General features: G+C 43.6%; 4 protein-coding genes and 1 non-coding gene across 5 annotated transcripts; 1 reads left to right on the top strand and 4 right to left on the bottom strand.

Moving 5' to 3' along the window:
* Position 1: 1 nt before the first annotated feature.
* QC764_302150 (uncharacterized protein) lies at positions 2–1,885 on the bottom strand (the record flags this gene model as incomplete). The annotated part of the gene is made up of 1 exon (XM_062945334.1): positions 2–1,885. One exon carries the CDS (start codon positions 1,883–1,885, stop codon positions 2–4), a length of 1,884 nt encoding a protein of 627 aa, XP_062801283.1.
* A 741-nt stretch (positions 1,886–2,626) lies between these two features.
* QC764_302160 (uncharacterized protein) lies at positions 2,627–4,723 on the bottom strand (the record flags this gene model as incomplete). Its single annotated transcript, XM_062945335.1, has 1 exon — positions 2,627–4,723. One exon carries the CDS (start codon positions 4,721–4,723, stop codon positions 2,627–2,629), a length of 2,097 nt encoding a protein of 698 aa, XP_062801284.1.
* A 230-nt stretch (positions 4,724–4,953) lies between these two features.
* Positions 4,954–7,748, bottom strand: QC764_302170 (uncharacterized protein). The gene is given in 5 exon segments (XM_062945336.1): positions 4,954–6,092; positions 6,111–6,876; positions 6,934–7,059; positions 7,112–7,318; positions 7,480–7,748. 5 exon segments carry the CDS (start codon positions 7,532–7,534, stop codon positions 5,759–5,761), a joined length of 1,488 nt encoding a protein of 495 aa, XP_062801285.1. The 5' UTR covers positions 7,535–7,748; the 3' UTR covers positions 4,954–5,758.
* A 10,380-nt stretch (positions 7,749–18,128) lies between these two features.
* QC764_302180 (uncharacterized protein) lies at positions 18,129–19,726 on the bottom strand (the record flags this gene model as incomplete). The annotated part of the gene is made up of 2 exons (XM_062945337.1): positions 18,129–19,124; positions 19,178–19,726. The coding sequence occupies 2 exons, from the start codon at positions 19,724–19,726 to the stop codon at positions 18,129–18,131; spliced, it is 1,545 nt and encodes a 514-aa protein (XP_062801286.1).
* Positions 19,727–20,687: 961 nt separating this feature from the next.
* Positions 20,688–20,759, top strand: QC764_0048780. The gene has a single exon. It is a non-coding gene; the product is annotated as a tRNA-Gln (tRNA).
* Positions 20,760–20,845: the final 86 nt, after the last annotated feature.

Raw genomic sequence — 20,845 nt, forward strand, 5'->3', positions numbered from 1 at the left:
GTCACCGTTGACTTTCCCTGTCCGCCTCCTTTTCTTTATCCCTTTGCCGGTCCACAAATGGATTATCGGCAGGCATCTCGTATACACCCGGTGAGTCCGGTGCCTCGCTGAACTGGGACAGATCCCGCGCCGTCCTCACGGTCCTCACATTTGTTACACCTCTCGAGTCCAGCTCCAGGACAGTGCTATCGCCTATCTCCACAAACGGCTTCTCCGGGTAAGGGCATATTTTTGCTTCAACCTTGTCCGGGATGCCCAATTCACTCACGGACTTCATTTCAGAATCCGACGGCTGCTCCCCCGATAACTGTTGCGCCCCCCTACCCCGTTGTCTCCGCCGCCAGACAAACCAGCCAAGAGTCGTGAGTAGACCAACAACCGCTAGGGTCCCAATGATGATACCTGCCAGAGCTCCCGGGCTGAGAGTGGACTCGGTATCAGGAATCACAAGCTCCGGCCATTGTTTCCGCCAGCTATTGACGAATGCCTTGACGGGCAGACCGGTCATGTTTCGGTCTGTGGGCTCCAAGGATCGTGTCGCACTTTGTTCCATATCAGGGCCTGGGGCCTGCGCCAGAAACGTGACGTTTGTGTCGTAGTTGACGCCAAAGAAAGCTCCCTGGAGAAAAGCTCGGCCCAGTTCCCAGATGCCGGTGTTGTAGCTGTCGGTGTCGTGGCATGGAAAATAGGGGACCGGCTCGTCGACAATCGGTGCCTCCAGTGTGAGATTGAGCAGTTTGAATGGGATTTTGATGGTGATGTTGGCTGCTGTTGAGTCGAGGAAGGTGAAAGCCATGTAGCCGCCAAAGTTCATCACCGTGTCGTAACGGGGGTCTGTTGTGTCCCAGAGATAATACCCGAGGTCTTCCTTCCATACAACAGGGAGCTTCGTCGCTGCGTTGGCGCACACGGGAGGAGGGAGGTAGATGCCGGGAACTGCTGGGTTGGGAATGGCGATGATGCCATTTTCTGATGGCTGCATGAATCGCGCGAGACCGACTCTGCTCGCTTCGTCTGGTACTGGGTTGGGCCACACGCTCCCGTCTTCCCTGTCCTTCTCTGTGGCGCCCTCGTATCCGATGCTGACGTCGGTCAGATAGGTGACTGGCAGGCCGGTTGTCTTTGTGAAGACGCCTACGGGACCTATAACTCTGTTTTCTTCGTATCCCCCCAAGATTAGCGAGCCCCGCTGCTTCAGTGGTACGCTCGCGATGTGCAGCCCAAACGAGCTAGACGATATGAGACCGGCCTCCTTCATCTGGACCAGAACGCTCGTCCCGCGAAAGTTCAGGTCGCTCGGTCGTCCAAAGCCTAGGACCCCGACGGTCGGTTTGGACGTTCTGTTGTTGGGATAAGAGATGACGGATGAGTCCATCACATAGATCGTGGCCTGGACGTTGGCGTACCCGGGCTCCTCGAATCGCAGGTTGGTAAAGGTCATTGCGTCGACAACCATGAGGCCGGATGTCCTGTGGTTGGAGTTCAGATCTGCGAAGCGGAAAAGGGCCGAGGCGTTGTCTTCGGATGTGCCCTCGGTGATCTTGAGGAATGGTTCGGATGCGTTGCCGGAGCGGGTGATGTTGTACTTGCCACCAGCCTTGGTCGAGTGAAGGGCTACCATCGAGGCCGCTGTAGGCCAGACCGGCACAGCGGGACCCTCGAGAGGCACGAGGTGGGACTTGCGCTCATGGCTCCCGAGCAGGACGCCGACAGCCTGCCATGGTCCATCTGGGCCGTAGGTACCTGAGCCAAAGATGTCGAAGTCGGTGGTGAAAGGCATGGAAAGAAATTTTGCGTCGGCAACGCCTCCCAAGCACAAAGCAATGAGGGTCAACAAGATCGCTGCCCTCGATCCAGAAGCCGAACCCGCCATTGCTGTTATCATCGCCGTCGTGAGCGCGGTCGCCGCATGAGATGGCGATAGTCGTCCGTGGCAACCCGCAAAAGGAAAGATTACCAGAACGAGCGACTGGTGGGAATTGGTGGTCGAGGGAGAAAAAAACTCCATGCGAGCAAGAGACAGACAGTGGGGAGGTCACACGAGCCAAAGTCGCTTTATGCTTAAATTATTTCCTCGGAGCCTGCGGTGGAGTTCAGGGGTCCCGTAGATGACACTGCGCCGCACATGTGGTGAAAGAGTGGAGACTGCTCCAATGCTGAATAAATACCTGGAAAATAGTCAACAGGACAACCCTTCCCAGATGGTCATTAGGCATTGAATATGTATGGAAGGCCTATACAGACATCAAGAGGGGGTTCATGACTTTCGCGGGGCGTTTTTATTGTTTTTGAAGGCTTTGATGCTGCATCGCAGTCTCCATGATGATTATGTCCCCAACGAAACGCCGTTGGGACTAGGGGTTCCTAGCTAGCGGGACATCGCAAGATTACATACGACAACATTACGCTGATTGGAGAGCGTTTTGGAAGGTGGAAAACGCCCAAGACAGGCTGGAACTGTCCCAAGCACTTGGATAGGTTGGAGCATGGAGGTTTCTGTCAGCTTTGAGTTGCGTAGGAAGGTGGTATTCAAGATGACAGCGTTCGGTTGGCCGGAAACCTCGCTTCCCCATCATGGATCGGTAATTCGGTGTTCATATTCGTTGGTTTTGAGGCTCAAACTAATCTACAGCAGGGCTTCCATGAGCTCGTCAAACTGCCTGACAGCACCAAGACCCGTAACACAATCGTACCCCTGAACGGCAGGCCACCCATCCTGCGTGCTGCCATCAGGAAACAGGCACCCATAGCTCTCGCCCACCGTCACATCCCTAAGCACCGCCCTCACCTTTGCCGAATACAGCAGAGGGTTCAGCCAGCCGAGACTCTGTTTCCCCGCGCGCATCCTCGCGTCGTTGATCAAAGCCACCATGGCCGCCACGACGGGCGCGCTCGCGCTGGTGCCCAAGACCTCGCTCATTTCTCCACCCATGATGATCTGAAACCCGGACCCGATAGCGCTAATATCCGGCATCGCCCGCCCCGTGCTGTTGAAGAGCCCCACCCGTGGGTCACCGCGACTGACGAACCCGTCGACGTAGGGCTTGACGGCCTCGTCTTGCCAGCTGGGGCGGTCAAAGTAGTTGCTGAACCCCCCGGCGCTGAAGTCCTCTCCCGTAAACGGCGGCGCGACGTTGTCTACCGCCCCGACGGCGGTGACGTAGGGACAACTGGCGGGGAAGGTGGGGATGAACATTTTCTTCTGCCCGGACCCGTCGTTCATGACGCAGCGGGTTTGGCCTGTCCCCGCTGCTCCGCCGTCGCCGCTCGCGACAAAGGTCGAGACGCCCCGCGCTGCGAGGGCGGCGAATAAATCGCAGACTCGGAGGGCGTAGGGCCGGGGAACGGAGATCTCGTCGTCGGCGTAGCTGATGCTCAGGACGTGGGGGAGTTCGGCGTCTGGTTTGGCGAGGAGGGCTTCGAGGAACTCGAGGTAGGGCTCGTTGTCTGTTTCTTCGGGGGAGGAGGGGTTGCCGTCACGGTCGAGTTTTGTTCCTCTGCCTCCGGTGACGTAGTAGATGACATTGGTAGGGTACCCGAGCGCCATGGCGTACTCGACATCCAGACTGGCTTCTATTCCGGCGTTGGCGGGGTCGTTTTGGGGGTTTATGCCGCCATTGATGAGCTCCACTGTGAAGTTGTAGGGACCGGTGGGAGTGGCGGACCGGTAGAGGTAGTCGGGTTGGTATTGAGAGAGAAAGTCGGCGACGTCGGCGTGGAGGATCCATTGTTCTAGGAAGCCCGCGACACCAAAGTTTACGGGGGAACGGGGGGAGCTGGCGGGGTTGTAGGGCGGGTAGGTAATGTTGTAGAGCTGCTTAATGCAGCGAGGGGATGTAGCTACAAGGCAAGGGTAGTTGCCTTCGTAGGGCTCTTCCGGATCTGGGAGACCGGTTTCTTGGGGGAGCGCCGAGGTGATGGTTGGGATGCCTATGGGCCGGGAGGTGGTGATTGGTTTCTTGGTAGAGGAGCTTGTATTTTTGATGGTAGTGGTTGACGTCCTTCCAGTGGTTGTTGAAGTTAGAACCTTCGGGGTGGTAGGGGATGTCCTCTTTGTGGTGGTCGAGGTTGCTTTCTTGGTCGGGGTTGCTTTTGCGCTTGAAGATGATGCTTTCTTGGTGGTGGTTGGCTTATTGGGAGTTGGCTTTTTGGTCGGACGACCTGCTTTACGCGGGGGCATGAAGTTGGTTATGGGGTGCACAAAGTCGATGTAGGCACGGAGCCAGGATGGGATGCTATACGACAACGCCCTGAGAGCGGTGGTCCTGAGGACATTTTCGTCATCATCGTCGGAAGAGTAAGTGTAATACTTCAGATCAGCAGAGAACAAGTCCTTGACTTGTCGCGCTGTTGTCTCAAAGGAGAGCAAACTCCCCTGGACGTGGACATTTTTGACTCCTGCGTTGGACCTTAGCCAGGATTTTACTGTTTCGATATTCTTGTTTTTGGGCTGGAGATAAGTGTGGAGCTGATCTCTCGAAAGGTGGTCGTCGTTACCCCCAAACTGGCGTTGGTGTAGCCTTGCTTTGACTTCGGAAAAGCCAGGCTCTTTGAGGGCGATGGTGAGTGTGATTTTATCGGTGGAGGTGGCATTGTGGTCGAATGACCAGCCTGGTGGAATGGATTTGGCTTCGACTTTCTCAAGGATGACGGATGGAGAGGCAATGGTGGGATGGATGAAAGCGGCACCGCTCAGCATGGTGAAGAGAAGTGAGGGTAGCATTTTGGCGGAGACATGGAAAGAAAAGAGGGAAATGAATTGTTAGACCGGCGTGTCGTTTGACATGACCCCTTGACTCTCAACGGGGAGAGGAGGCGAGACAAAGGATGGCCCGGGCAGATAAAAGCAGCCGGAAGAAGACAAGATCTTGTAAGTTTTCCACTGCACTTTTCAGTCGACAAACATGTCAATCACACCCGCCATGCAAGGTACCGGTGGGTGGCAGTGGATTGATGCATCTTGTATATTACCCATGCCCTGCAGCCACCAAAATAGGAGGGTATCAATCTAGGTATCGTGCATTCCCGGAGCATGTGCAACCTCCTCATATTCATCTTTCCCACTCTCGGGCACATTATCAAACTGTCCTTTCCCAGCTCTTCTTGGTCCGCTACTCAATAAATTGCTGGTACTTCGTGTAGCCCCTCTAAACGGTCCGCTTCCGAGCTCCAACGAGGCATCAACCGGCCACTTCAGCCGGTTAATTAGCGGTTGTCCAGACCCGAACCCGGCAAGCTGGATGATTGGCCAATTGACTCCGATGTGAAGGGCAACTCGGTAGGCCAGATATTGGGGATGCCAGATTTATCTTTACGTACCAGCAGATGGAACAAGACGGGTCCATCAGCGTTGTTCCGGGCCTCGTGGGGTTACTAACTCCGAGGATCAGGTGTTCACTTGTATCGTTGGTAGGTCGCAGTTTTCCGGCGATAGAAACGGGTAGCATGGTTGTATTGCCACCTCCAGGGTGATGGCTAGACCGTGGGCCACTCCTCCAAAATCGTGGGGAGCCTGTTCTGATCTATTTTAGGAGTCCCGGATGAGGAAGGCTAGGCGTTGAGGCGAGGAGCCGCCGAAAAGCTTTCAGTCTCCATATTGCTTGGACAGCCAGGAGGCAACCCTGGAAGAGGAGACCTGGTTTTCGGATCCCTGGCTGTTCTGGCTGCCGTTACTATTGTCGATGCCCTGGTCTCTGGAATATGGCAAATGAAGGACCGGCAGATTTGGGTGGTGTGAGCTAAGGCTAGGACGACCTCCCTAAACGCCACCTATGCTCTCTTCTCCTTTCCCTTCGGGAAGTCTACTATCTTGACCAGGCTGTTCCGGCGCCATCGCCGACTCGACATCGATATCTCGGGGCTTGGACTGAATCCCCCACGTCTTGTCAGTGGCTATCTGGTCGCCAACCTTCTCCAACAACACACCCACCGACACAGGGCCAATGATGGTATTGAGCACAATGGCCCAAACGCCAACCACAAACGCCTTGCGCGTTAGGAAGGGCGTCTCGTTGAGGCCGATCTGGATGATCAGCAGCCCGATCTCCCCGCGCGCGACCATGGCCGTGCCGAGCAGGGTCGCCGGCGCCCAGCTCGCGCACGCGGCCTTCTCCGCGCTCATCCTCTCGTTCGCAGGCGGTGCTGGCTTGAGAAATCCCACAGCTGAGAACATGTCCCAAGCTGGGACGACCAGACCAACGACCAGCTTGCTCAAGACCATCAGGATGGTGAAAACCACCCCTTTCCAGATCACCTCGCCGGTCCAGAGCTCTCCAAACGGGATCGCGAAGCCGATGCTGGCGAAGAATAAGGGCTGTAGGATGAACTTTTGGGGCCCACTGAGGTAGTATTCGAATGTGGTCACAAAGGAGGTCGTTTCTAGCTCAGAGGGGGTCTTTTCCTTGCTAGGTATGCTGCTGAGGAATGCGCCGGCGAGAAAGGCTCCAAACAGCATTGATGCGCCTGCAAAAGCGGCTATGGCCAGAAAGGCACACAGAACAACCGTCATCAGGAGAATGTTGGAGGTATGCTTGAACTTTGACAGGGGCTTCTCCAGAAACCGGCGAAACAGAGGACCTGCGACAAATTTGGCAACCAGGGGGGTCAAGATTGCGAGCAAGCCACTTGCCAGCACCGGCCGGCCAATGATCCATCCAAGGTTGACATCACCATCTTCTGCTATGCCCCGAAGCTGGTGGATGACGCTCACCAAGACGAGGCCACAAACGTCATCGAGAACCGCGGCGCTGATGAGAACAGTTCCGATGCGAGTTTGAGAGTAGTCAGTAGCGTTGGAGGCACTGTTGATGACAACAAAGATGGTGCCGAGTGAGGTGGAACAGAGAGCTGTGCCGACGATGAAGGCCTCCAAGGGGGCTGGTGAAGTTAGGTTCGGTGTGTCAAGACTGATGGAACACTTGAAGGGGAACTAACCATGACCGAATCCAGCATACAACAGGGCAAAAGACAAGGCGATGGGGGTAAGAAGTCCAAAGAGAGCGGCGATGGTGCTCAGGATAAAATTTTGCCGTAGGAGATCCAATCGAATTGTGAGTCCGCCTGTGCACATGTTAGCACTTCTCAGGAGACTTGCAGGGGTAGAAAAACACACCTTCAAAGGTGATCAGCAGCAGACCCACGTATCCCAGGGCCAAAAACGTCTCCCGCCAGTTGATCTCGAGAATATTGGCCAAGGGGACACCGTAGACAAGACCAACGATGATTTGACCAATTAGGCCCGCGCGAAATATCTTGTCGGCTAGCCAGTCGGACAGGGCTAGGAAGAGAAAGAAGGAGATGAGGATGAGAATCTCGATGACTGGTACATTTGGTTAGTTACTTCATATGCTTGTTATTCGATGGTGGTCGAAGAGTGAAAGAAAATAACTAAGAAGTTTTTTTCACGTCAAATCTGTCAAGAAATGCGATATACATATCAAATGTGACTAGAAACGCGTTAGACGGATGATGAACACGTACCATGAGGCTCATGATACGCCTGGAAACCTCCATCAGTGCCTCCTTCGGCCGCCATTGCTGCCCTGTCTGAGGATCAAGATATCAAGATATGTCGGCTTCGATTTGATCAAGTCTTGAAAAAGGAACGAGTCGTGAGAGTTGTGATCAAAAACCTCGGTTCGGTAGTAAAAAGGGGTGAAAAGCCGGAAGTTGAGGCTTGGCAGATCCACTCAAAAGATGGTTGTGTCAAATCGTATATGGGGTCCGAAAATGTGTCAATTCTGTTGTTGTACGAGGGAGAGTTGCCCCGGTGGCTGGAAAAGGCCAAGATATTAATTCCTTAACAGTGGGCCTTATTGACTATTCTGACAGGTTGCTTTGACCGTGCCAAGGATTGCTTGGACCCTGGGAATAGTAGTCGACTTAGAACAATAAACAGTAACAACAACGATGCCTGCGTAGCCCTATGCTAAAGGCCTATTTTAGTAGATAAAGATTACTGACTTATACATTATGTTAAAATACAGCTTCTGTTTGTGGATTTTACAGTGTATCTGAGCCCTGTATATTACAGGGCCTCAGAGGCAATACGATGGCTTGAATCAGCAGTGTTTAGGGACTGCGGTTGCCGGAGCGGAGGCTCGGCCTCCGGAAGCAATCCGAGGTCCCGGAAGGCCGAGCGCTAAGGCCGGTGCCCTGCAGTGGTCAAACGGTAACAGCAACGTGGCCTGCAGTGGTCAAACGGTAGCGGCAACGTGGCCTGTAACCTTATATTTGGATAGCGCACTTAGCGGGCGTTCGGGCCCGGGAAACGCGCGTTCAGGCCCGGGAACGGAATCACCTTCGGGGAGCAAGTAATAGGCCGATGGCCTATAAGACCTCTGCCTCACACCCTATCCACTGTGGTATTTTTTAGTCTATAAGGTTCAATCAATATACTGGTTCACCACACTCATCAGTGCCTCACAAGCCTATGTTACAGTGACTTTCTTCTATATATTACAGGGCGCCGCCCCTGTAATCCTCCTTCCTTCAGTGCCACGGCAACTGTCGAATGCTGCAGTCAAAGTCTTCTTCGCTCTCAGTGTACTGCGCCGATAGCTATTTGAGCCTATATTTACAGGCCTCAATAGCACCTACTTCAACACATTACAATAGTAGATATTCAGCAACTCTTGACTCAGTTGATAGGTCTCGATTTAATGGTGTGGATATCTCTAGCCAACTTTTGCCCTTAGTCAACTTATGTCATCTACTTCAGCTCCTTTTCTTTCTTCTAATGTATATTATAAGCGAGTCGTACATATAAGCGAGTTGTACAGTCTCCACCACGACGCGTCCTCTTTACACCTAACATTAATTTTTTCCAAAACCCAATATGCCTCCTACTCTAAAGGAAGCCAAGATACTCTTAGCCCTTAAGGCTCTTCGAATTAATGAAAAATTAAGCCTCCGAGCTGCAGCTAAGCTCTATAACGTACCAGCTATAACTCTCTTTAACCGACGTGCCGGCCAGCTTGCACGACGCGATATAATATTTAATTCGAAAAAGCTTACTTAATTGGAAGAGGAAGCTATTATTTAATATATTATTAAGCTATATATATGTCACAGTTAAGCCAACAGGCAGGACGGACCGTGTGCGGGGCACAAGACGCACAGACAATCGCTAGTAGGACCAATCAGGGCAAGGCTACGCGATTATAGGCAACAGACTGGGAAGACACAGTGATCGCGGCAATACAACCAATAGGGAGTCATGGAGGATTATAGCGATTATTACGATTATTAAGAATAAACGGAATGATCACTATAATCAGGGCTTGGCACGAGGTCTATATATACGGAGGAACTGGCTATGTAGATAGATAGTTCCGCAGTATGTAATTTAAGCTTATATTTACGGTATCTAGTATTTATATTAAGATATCTTATTATACATTATTTAATTACACCGAGCTACAATTATTTAAAAGTACCTTCGACTAATATCCCTTTCAGAGGTTCTAGATAAGGGTTCGTCACACGTTATATACTTACTTTAACTTTATTATAGATAAATTAAAGGCGTCTTTTTACTATTATAGCCGGACCTAAGAATATTTAGATAGGAGGCGTCCCGCCTAGCCTAGGCAGCGAGGGACCTTCCATTAGCACTAGACCTGCATTTACTACTATAGAATAGGTCGTTAAGCGCTTTAGGGAGCTTAAGGAAAAGGCTTAGCAAACCCGGGAGCAGATTATCGCTATTATAACTGTACCTAAATTAACCGTTAAGTTCCCGGTACCGGAGCGCTATAAAGGAGGAAAGGCAGAGCTTAAAGGATTTTTAATCTAGCTTAAAACCTATTTTCGTTACTATCTAAATTAATTTACTAACGAAAAATTAAAAGTAATTTTCGCGGCTATTAGACTTAAGGATAAGGCTCTCGCGTAGTTTAAGCCTATCTTCGATAACTATTACGAGCAGGAACCGGAGGACTAAGAGAAGATTACCGTAGAATATTTCGAAAGCTATTATATCTTTAAGACTAAACTTAAAAAAGTATTTAGGAAGTATAATAAGGTAAAGTACGCGTAAAAGAAACTCGCAAACCTACGCTAGACGCGCTTAGCGGCTAATTACACGGCTTTATTTAAAATCGATAGCCTATATAGTACTATTAACGATAAGGGGTTAATATAACTTTTCTATAATAGCCTTAAGGAAAAGGTAAAAGATAAATTATATAAAGAGTTAAGGCCTAATACTATCGATAAGTATATCGTTATAGCTATTCGGATCGACGATCGGCAGTTTTAGCGGCGTACGGAGAAAAAAGGTAGTAAGGGTTACTACAATAATAATAATAATAAAAGATATTTCGGTAATAACCGTCCTAACGATAAGTAAAAAAAAAAATACCTTAATATTAGCTACTCCGGCACTATATACGTAAGACTAATAAAAGTTAACGCTATATAGTAATAAAGACTATAAAGTAGGGGCTAAGGTAGAAATAACTTTAAGTATTTTAACTACGGTAAAGTAAGATACTTTAAAAAGGACTATAAGGTACCTAAACGGCTCGGATAGAAAAAAGAGATCGTATTAATTACTATATCGAAAGGACCGAGGGTTATAAAGGTAGTAGCTATTAGGTACTAATAAAGCGGAGCGGTAAACTCCGAGGAAGACTCTAACTAGTACGCCGGATAAAAAGATATAGAGTTCTAGGAGGTAAAGGAAACCCTAGAAAGGCTAAAGATAAAGTATAAGGAAAAAGATTTTTAGATATAGGTATTATAGAATTAACTAATATAAATCGCTACGGAAGTTATTACGGAGGTCGCTAAAGATAAAGGTCTTACGTAAAGACCTATTAGGTAAACGATATTAAAAAAATAGTATAATAAGTACGGAATTATTATTTTATAAAATATATTATAGCCTATAAAACTCTTATATAAAAGCTAGGAAAAATATTAGAAAAATAGGAAAGTTATTAATATTAGGATCGCGAAGTTACTAAGGAATATACTAATACCTATATAATATATACCCTATAAAGGAAATACGGTATAGCTTTATCCTAGGTATCCGGAGTATTAAAAAGTACTTTAGTTTTAGTATATTATATACGGATATATAGAGTACTATTAAAGTAAGTCGCTATACGGCTACTAACCGGTATATAAGGTAGGTAAGGAAAGTAAACTATAGCTAATTAAAAGGATTATAGCCTAATAGGAAAAGGCTTAATAGAAGGACCTAAACGATTACGTTTTATAAAAGGTTTAAAACCCGGTTAAATTAAAGGATAGCCTTTAGGTTATATAAATCGTACTAAAGTATATAAGGTACTACGTCGAATATATAAACGGTTAAAATATAAATAATAGCGTACGCTCGTAGAAAAAAATAGTATTAGGATAGTATTTAAGCCTAGACTACGCTATATATTTATAGGAAAAGGTTAAATAATATTATTAAGCGAAAATACCTAAATAAACGACTAAGTAGAGAAACTACTATCGGATATAGATGCGAGGAAATGCTAAGGAAGTAAGAGACGGAAGATAGGAGGAAGCTAGGCGGGTATAGTTAAGGGACTTCGTATGGCTAGCTAATACGGAGTAAGAAAACGCTTTTAAACGATATAACCGCTTAGGAAATAATTTACGGCCCTTCGCGGGAGCTAATAACTTTTAACGGACTATAAACGGTATTTTCGTAAGTATTAACGTAAAGCGAAGGTATAAAATAATAACCCGGCGCTCGTTAGTAAGGTCGCTACCGTATAGGGAAAAAGTAAGAAAGACAAACGCCTTTAGATTACTATACGATAAAGGGATCTTTAGGTAATAATACTAATAGACGGTAGTACAGAGATAAATTTAATTTCGCTATAGTTTATATATTAGGCCCGTATACTATAAAAGAAAAAAAAGGAATAAATAATTATATAAAGTTTATTTCCTACGTAAAAGGTCTATAAGGAGATATTACCCCTAGATATTATAGTCGAAGGAAAAACGATATTAGTTATATTCGATATTATAAATATAGGACCCTCGAAGGATATAATTCTAGGGTAACTATAGTATAAAGACTATAACTTAGACATCGATTAAAGGGATAGTAATTACTTACGACTAAAAGAGCTTTAGAAATATCTAATTAATAATAGAAAATTAGGAGTATATACGGAGTAAAGTATAGGATAAGTACCCTCTACGGCACTACCGTAAGGAGTATAGGAAATAATAATATATTCTATTAATATAAGTAATAAAATTAAAGAAGTAAGGTTAACGATATTAGTAGAGATATCGGAAGTTAATAAATACGCTTATTATAATAACGTAGAGAAAAGCGAGAAAAAGGCGGTACCGGTAGAATATCGAGGATACCTAGCCTTTACGGCTAAGTATTTAGAGGGGCTTCTAGAACGAGGACCGTAGGACTATAAAATTAAGTTAAAAGAAGGAACTAAGCTACGATTATTTAAGGTCTACTATATTAACGATAAATAAAGTAAGGAGCTACGGAAGTACTTAAACGAGAATTTAAAAAAAAGATATATTAGGAAATCTATATCGCTAATAGGATATCCTATATTCTTTATGCCGAAGAAGGACGGTAGTTTATAATTATATATGGATTACTAGTAACTAAATAACGAGACGGTAAAAAATAGTTATCCGCTACCGTTAATATTTAAATTACGGAGTTAATTAGTAAGGGTATAATACTTTATACGCTTAAATATACCTATTAGGTACGTTTATATATAGATTAAAAAAAGAGATAAATAAAAAATAGCGTTTCGTATACCCTATAGTTATTTCGAGTATCTCGTAATACTATTCGGGTTAACTAATACGTTTATAACGTTCTAATCTTTTATTAACTATACTATATAGAAGTACCTCGATAAAATAATAGTATACTATTTCGACGACGTTTTTATTTATTTACGTACTTTAAAGGAATATAAACGATATATATAAAAAATATTCGACGCGTTATACGGAACCAGACTCTTTATTAATAAAGAGAAAAGCGAGTTTTACGTATAGAAAATAGTATATTTAAAATATTTAATATCGCTAAATAAAGTTTATATAGAACTTAAGAAAATTATAGTAGTTAAAGATTAGCTTACGCCGCAATTATAAATATATGTTAGGGAATTCTTAGGGTTTATAAACTTCTATTAAATATTTATTTATAAATACGTAAGTATTACGCGGCTATTTAATTATTTAATTAAGAAAAATATAGAGTTCTGGTAGGGGTAGGAAGAAGAGTAGGCCTTCTAGGAGCTAAAAAAGGCTATTTTAGAGGACTTAGTATTTAAATTACTAAACTCTAATCGACTATTTAAGGTCGAGGTAAATATATTAGACTATACGATTGGTAAATAGCTAGGATAGCGAGACGATAACGGTAAATTATATCCGGTAGCCTTCTTTTCGAAGAAGCTCGAGGGAGTATGTTAGAACTACTTAATTTATAATAAAGAGTTACTCGCTATTATCGAAGCGTTTAAGGAATAGAGGCTATACTTTAGCGGTACTAAGTACGAAGTGTAGGTCTATATAGACTATAAGAATCTACGGTACTTTATTACTACGAAGGTCCTTAACGCGCGGTAAATATAATAATTAAAGTTTCTTTCGGAATTTAATTTCTAAATTAATTATAAAAAGGGTTCGGAGAACGTTAGGGTAGACGTATTTAGCCGGCGAGCCGACTACTATAAAGATATATCTAAGGAGTTACTATTATTACTTAAGGAAGCGTTAGATAGTACCCTTAAGTATCTATTATAGCTATAAATAGAGTATTACGTAGTATATCGCGAGAAAGCTATTTCTAATAAATATTAAGGGAAGTTAGGTAACGATATTATAGAGTAATACTAATAAGAAAAGCTGGAGCTATAAGGTATTTAAAAAGATAGTTAGGGAAAACTATAGTATAAAAACCGAACGTATATAAGGCTAGATAATAGAACGGTATTAGTAATAAAGATTTATATATTAAAGCTCGGAGGATATATAGGTATTGCTAAAACTATAGAAAAAATTAAATAGTACTTTAATTAGCTAGGGATTAAAGACGACGTTAAGGAAACTATTTAGTTATATTATATATACGAAAGAACGAGGGTTACAAGGTATAAGTTTTATAGATTTCTGGAGTTATTACCGGTAGTAAAACGGTTATAGAGTTTAGTTACGATAAACTTTATTACTAAATTATTAAAGTCTAAAGATACGGTAACTGGTATTAAGTACGATAATATATTAACGGTAGTTAATAAGCTTACTAAATAAGTATACTTCTTACTTTATAAAGAGACTTAATCGGTAAAATAATTAACGGATATAATATTACGGTATATTATATTAATATATATATAGTTAAAGGAGTTTATTATAAACCGCGATACTAAGTTCGTATCGAAATTCTAAAGAGCGTTAATAACGAGGTTAGGGATAGTAAATAAAGCGTTTTCGGCCTACTACTTTTAGACGGACGGTTAAACGGAATAGCTTAATTAAATTATAAAATAGTACTTACGGAATTATATTAATTTCGAGTAAAACGATTAGGTTAAACTATTACTTATAGTATAGTTAATATATAATATATCGTTAATTAAAACGACTAAAGTTATACTATTCTTTATAAATTTCGGTTACGAGGTAAACCTACGGTAGGGACTTACGGTTAAAGTACTTAGAGTTAAAGTTAAGGTAAATAAAATATATATATTTTACGGTAAATTTAAGTAAAAACTAAAATTTATAAAGGAAAGAATATAGAAATACTATAATATTAAAAGGCTCGAGGGACCTTACCTTAAAGGAGGGAATATAGTATTCCTTTTTATACGTAATTTATATATTAAAAAACCTAATAAAAAGCTAGACTATAAAAAAGTAGGCCCGTTTAAGGTTAAAAGAAAAATATCGGAGACGGTATTTAAACTAAAGCTACCCCGTATAATACGTTTACGGTTATATACTTTCTATATCTTACTTCTAGAACCCGTACTATAGGCAAGTAAGGCTAATATATAAATAATAACGGAGGATAAAAAAGAAAAGTATAATATAGAAAAAATACTAAATTTACGGTTTAATAAAGGTAAATTAAAGTATTTAATTAATTAGTTAGGATATCCGACTATAAATAACTTATAGGAATTATAAATATACTTTAACTATCTAAATAAATAAAAGGAATTTTATTAACGATATCCGGACCGGCTAAAACCTAAATAAGTAAAAAGACCCGGCCTTAGCTTATAGTTAAATAGCTATAAAATAAAGCTAGGAAAACCTCGATAGGAATTAAACTTATACCTCCGATATAATAATCGACGTACTATATATTATACTATAAGGTTAAAAAATATAAAAGGGATTAAATATAAATAATATTATACGCCTTAACTACTTTAGGAAGGGAAAGGCACGTTATTAATAGTATCTTACGCGGATAGAAAGGAAGGACCGGCCGTACTAAAATCGGTACTAAAGTTAAGAAATAATTAATTAAGTAAAACGAAAAGCTAGGAAGAGGGGTCGGTATTAAAAGTAGTAGTAATAGAAAAATTAAACGTAGGTATTACCTTACTAATAATAGCGGCATTCCGCTCCGAAAAATATCGTTTTTACTAGCGAAGGCGGGATAAGTACGTAACGGCTTTTTACGCTTTACGCGTAGCCTCTTCGGCTTTACAGTAGGCGTCTAGAAATCGTTTTTCGGTAACTAGCTCCTCTAAAGATAAACGACGATATTCGGTAACTAGGTACTCGACTAGATAAAGTTAAACGGAGTATCGAAAGAGAAACGAATTAACCGATTTATAGTAATAGGAATGCCCGATATATCGTAAGTACAGCCTCGATATATATACTTACCGTAACGGGAAAAACGCTTATAAAGGTAATAAGTTAAGTTATAAGCAGTATAAAACGAATAAAGTATAATAATAAAACCTTTAAGGTTAATAAAAGCGGTTAAGGCTAGGCGACGACGGTACTACGGACTAACGCGCGGGGAAAGGGGTTGCGAGGACCTAGAAACTCTATAAAAGTTAAATATCGTAGCAATAAGGAAAAGAGGAGGACTTATAAGTAAATAAAAGTAGGCGATAAGCGGTTATTTTAGGTTTCGGGACGACGGAACGTCGACTTAAAAGAAAGGGCATTATATTATAGTTAAGCCAATAGGCAGGACGGACCGTATACGGAGTATAAGACGCATAGATAATCGCTAGTAGGACTAATTAAGGCAAAGCTACGCGATTATAGGTAATAGACTAGGAAGATATAGTAATTACAGTAATATAATTAATAGGGAGTTATAAAGGATTATAGCGATTATTACGATTATTAAGAATAAGCGGAATAATTATTATAATTAGGGTTTAGCACGAGGTCTATATATACGGAGGAACTAGCTATATAGATAGATAGTTCCGCAGTATATAATTCAAGCTTATATTTACGGTATCTAGTGTTTACATTGAGACATCTTATTGTGCACTGTTTAGCTGCACCGAGCCACGATTATTCAGAAGTGCCTTCGACCAGTATCCCTTTCAGAGGTTCTGGATAGGGGTTCGTCACAATATATAACCTTTTTTACTAAGATTACGTAGTATAGAAATTATAATTAATTATTTACTACGCGTACGCGACGCGTCTCTTATTAATAAGCTTTAGGTATATAATTTCGTTAAATACTAGTTATAGCTCTATACGCGTTTTACGCGTAAATACAATTAATAAAAGGCTAAATATAACGATTTAAAAGTTATTATTAAATAGTTTACGCTCGTATAAAATACTAAAATTAAATATAATATTATAAATAATAATATCTATAACTTCGACGAAACTAAGTTTATAATAAATATTATTTTCGCGGATATAATAATTATAACCTCGGACAGCTTTAATAAAGCGAAACTAGCTTAGCTTAATAACCGCGAATAAGTAATAATAATTTAAAGTATTAATATCTTCGGTTAAACTATTTTTTCTTTTATTATTTTAATTATATAATATTACTTTATTAATTAATATATTAAGTATAATTTATTATTTATTTAGCGTATTATAATTATTAATATTAATTAGATTATTAATCCGGTAGGTTTAAATTAAATTAAGTATTTCGATTATTATATAGCGTTCCGGATAAAGAGTAAATACCGTTTATTAATCTATAACGGCTATAAAAGTTACTATTTAACTAAATTCGAACGTTATTATTAATAAAATAATATTATTATACTTTATATACCTTTATATTTTTTATATTACTTTTAATTACGTAATATCGGCTACTTTAGGTTATTAAGGTAATTATACGGCTACTAAATTAAAGATTTAATATATATATATTAACTATATAAGTAAGCTCGAGTTCCTTTATACTTTCCGCGAAGCTTTCTTCGCCTTTATAACGGAAAAGAATATATAAAGTAATTTTATAGGTACTAACCTTATACTATATAATCTAGAAAAGGTATTCTCTAAACTAAATATAAAGCTTCGTACGTTAATACCCTTATCCTTAAAGCCGGGCACGGTACTCCCTTAGCTCTCCTAAATACTATAGAACTCTTAAAAAACTACTTTATAGTTAAAGCTTATTAAACCTCAGATATTAAACCACCAAAGTAACTCTCCAATATCTATATTAGCTACTATAGATCGATTAGCTAAAGGTACGATAACTGTAATACACGAGGTGGCTCTTCTACGTATGGAGCTCTCGGCACTGCGAAAGGCCAATAAGGCACTTAGTAAGAGACGGAGAGCCAAAAAAACACGTATGAGGCTTGGAGGGTCACTTGCCATATAAGAGGCACAGGATCTACTGGATCAGAAGGCTGTAGGCGCGCAGGTAATCCAGGAAAATCGATAAAGTGGTGGTGGTACAGGGGGGTCTCGTACGAAGACTCAGTGCTGTGGTATATGCGGCAAGCCTGGCCATAATGCGCGCACTTGCCAGGAGGCTGAAGAAGCCTCAGATTCAGCTGCTTCTGATGTAATTATAGTCGGTTCCTAGTGTTGTGGTCTAGCAATTGAGGATAGCTGTTGTAGGGTGGTGGAGACTGTACGACTCGCTTATATGTACGACTCGCTTATAATATACGTTAGTCAAAAAGTGGCAAATACAATTTATCCCCCCCATCCTCCCCCCAAAAAGCATCAGCCGCCCTCTCCCACACCTTCGTCGGCCCAAACACCATCTCTTTTGTGTAGTAAAAATGGCAGTAGTTCGTCTCATTGACACCCCCAATGACATCCTCATTCCAACTCAGAAACTGAATCGCAGTCTCCAAATTGTCAAGCGAAACAAAATCATTCTTCCCGTTGATCGACCCTGCCGCCTCACCACCACCGATTCCTGCCAATGGCCTCTTCATTGCGTACCCCTCGGCCAGCAGCAGCAAATCCTCGTTTTCGGTCAAATTGGTTGTGCTGTTTAGCTCCGGCGAGAGGACCAAGACCGCTTTGACTGCCTCGTGAAAATTGGAAAAGTAAAAGATTTGTGCACCTGCCACACCACCCACGGCCTGCATGGGACCGGTGCTGGTGTTGTTTACTGTTCCAAGAGCAGGATCAGGTCGGCCGCCGACGACAGCGGTCTTAATCTTAATCTTGGCGTTGTTGGTGCCGTTGACGCTGTAGAGGAGCCTTGCCAATGTCGCGCAGGTAGAGCTACAAGCGCCGTCGGTGAGGAGGATAATATTCTCGACTGTGAAGGGGGAGGGAGGGACATTGGCTCTATTACCTGCGCCGGTGATGTTGAAGACATCTTCGGTTTGGTTCCAGGGATGGTACTGGTATGCTGTAAAGGTGTCGTTTTCGAGGATTACCGGGCCGAGAAGGGCATCGGAAGTGGTGAGGTTGAGGCCGGTTATAGGGGAGAAAATATGACCGGGGATGAGCTGTTCAACCATGCTGTTCTCGTGGAGGCTGCTCAGGGCTTTGAAGCGGGCGGGCTCATCAGGGTTGATTTCGTCGAACGTGTTGGCGTCAAAGTTTTTGATTTCCACTGCGTCGGCACTCGAGACCTTCGATATTTGGACAATGGACAGGGTTTCGCGTATGTTGTTGGCACTGAAGGCTGTTGTGTTGGGGAATAGCTAGAAGATGTGTTAGCAGACGAAATGAGAGCGATCATTGCGGGGATACCAACCTGAGCAAAGAGCTCGTAGGCAGCAGCTACAAGGCCATCCCCGTTCTCGCTAACGTCAATGATCAACTTTGTCTTATTCTGCTCTCGGGACTTCGCAAGGAGGTTGGCGATGGTAGCTTGAAAATCCACCAAGTATGCCATAGGATCCATATCAGGCGGGGAGAATTCCGAAAGGGCAAGCACAACTACATCGTCATATCCCGTCCCGTTCAGAAAGTAGCCGGAAGTTATGTTGGAACCATTGTCTCTAACGGCCGGCCAAGGATAGTTGCTCATTGTTGGGGAGAGAGGCGGCAGGGTATTTGTACTGGACACATCGCTTGCGGAGGTATCGGTCCTGGTCGAAGTTGGAAATTGCGGCGGCACTTCGGTTGTTGCTGGTGGTTCAACATCTATCGAAGCGTCGGGATCACAGAAACGTGTGTAAAAGCCTTCGCCAGTTCGCACACCAGTGAAGTTCGCTCCCATTCGAACAATGGCAACAGACTCTACCGTGACTTCCTGGCCATTTTCATAGGTCAAGGTTAGGCTTTGTCCCTGGTAATCCATCGAGTTTGTAAGCAAAGTGCGATGATGAGGACCGGCGCAAGAGGGCATTCCGGCATTCCACATAGCGTCAAGACTTTGGAAGTCTGAAAAACGAAGCTGCTGTTTCATCACAACATCTACAGCGTCCTTTCCATTAATTTGAACAATCGCGGGTGGGGGTTGGCTTCTAGCCAGCGTCCCATTGGAGTTAGTGCCATATAGCTGAGCTAAGTGGGTGTTAGTCTCATACTTCAAGGCATCCATGATGGGCGCGAAATACTCACATAAGTGGTAAAGTTTAGGAGTCGCAGTTCCGTTTACACTGATCGTGACAAGATCCTGCACTAGGGTATTCACAAAGAAGAAATCCCCGAAGACATCGGAAACAAACCTGAAGTGGCCGTCATGGGAAGCACCAATGAGTTCATAGATGGCCATGGCAAAGTCGTATTCGCTGGCATATTTCTCATCCCCAGATACTCTGCTGGCGATCTTGTCTAAACCACCCATGATGTCAACGGCTGCCAGATCGTACGACTTCGGTGGGCTTTTCAGCCCAGGTAGAGTGCTTTGCCATTGCACAAAAGCGCGAAGGCTCTAGATCAACTTCAAAGCTGGGTCGGGTTTGTTGGGCACTGTCATCAAACATGAGATGGCAACTGAAGCCGGCACGGAAGGCGTTGCTACTGTGAGTCGGTGTTTGTTTTCTGACGTATATAGTTTCATCTGACAACTCACCCATTGCGCGTGCTGAGAGCAGCGAATCTGTGATGGAGGCAATGGCTGCGCAGGCCCGACATATGCTGAAGAGCCTGGATAGCTCTCTTCCTCGGTGATGTTTGGCCATTGCCAGTCAACAGTATACTGAGCTTCTGCTAGAAATGTAGCTGAGGTGCAGCTTCCCAACCTGGAAAGTGTCCCCTGATCCAGGGGCCACAAAAGAGAAGACAATGCTCCACCAGAAAAATTTGGTGAAAAGCAAAGGTCGTACCCGGAATCGAACCGGGGTTACCAGAATCAGAATCTGGGGTGCTAACCGCTACACTATACAACCATAGAATGTCTTGCTGAAGTTGAGGTGTGGATTGACCACACATAACAGGAACGTACCGGTGTGATTACCACTGTTCAGGGCCCATC

This window comes from Podospora pseudoanserina, chromosome 3 (assembly GCF_035222485.1).
Source record: "Podospora pseudoanserina strain CBS 124.78 chromosome 3, whole genome shotgun sequence".
Taxonomy (NCBI): Eukaryota; Fungi; Ascomycota; class Sordariomycetes; order Sordariales; family Podosporaceae; genus Podospora; species Podospora pseudoanserina.

Bases quoted from the DNA above. Each gene is read 5' to 3' on its own strand.
- QC764_302170 (XM_062945336.1), bottom strand. From the start codon at position 7,534: ATGGCGGCCGAAGGAGGCACTGATGGAGGTTTCCAGGCGTATCATGAG. The intron at 7,060-7,111 runs GTGTGTTTTTCT...ACATGTGCACAG, and splicing joins GCTGCTGATCACCTTTGAAG to GCGGACTCACAATTCGATTG. The intron at 6,877-6,933 runs GTTAGTTCCCCT...TAACTTCACCAG, and splicing joins GTATGCTGGATTCGGTCATG to CCCCCTTGGAGGCCTTCATC.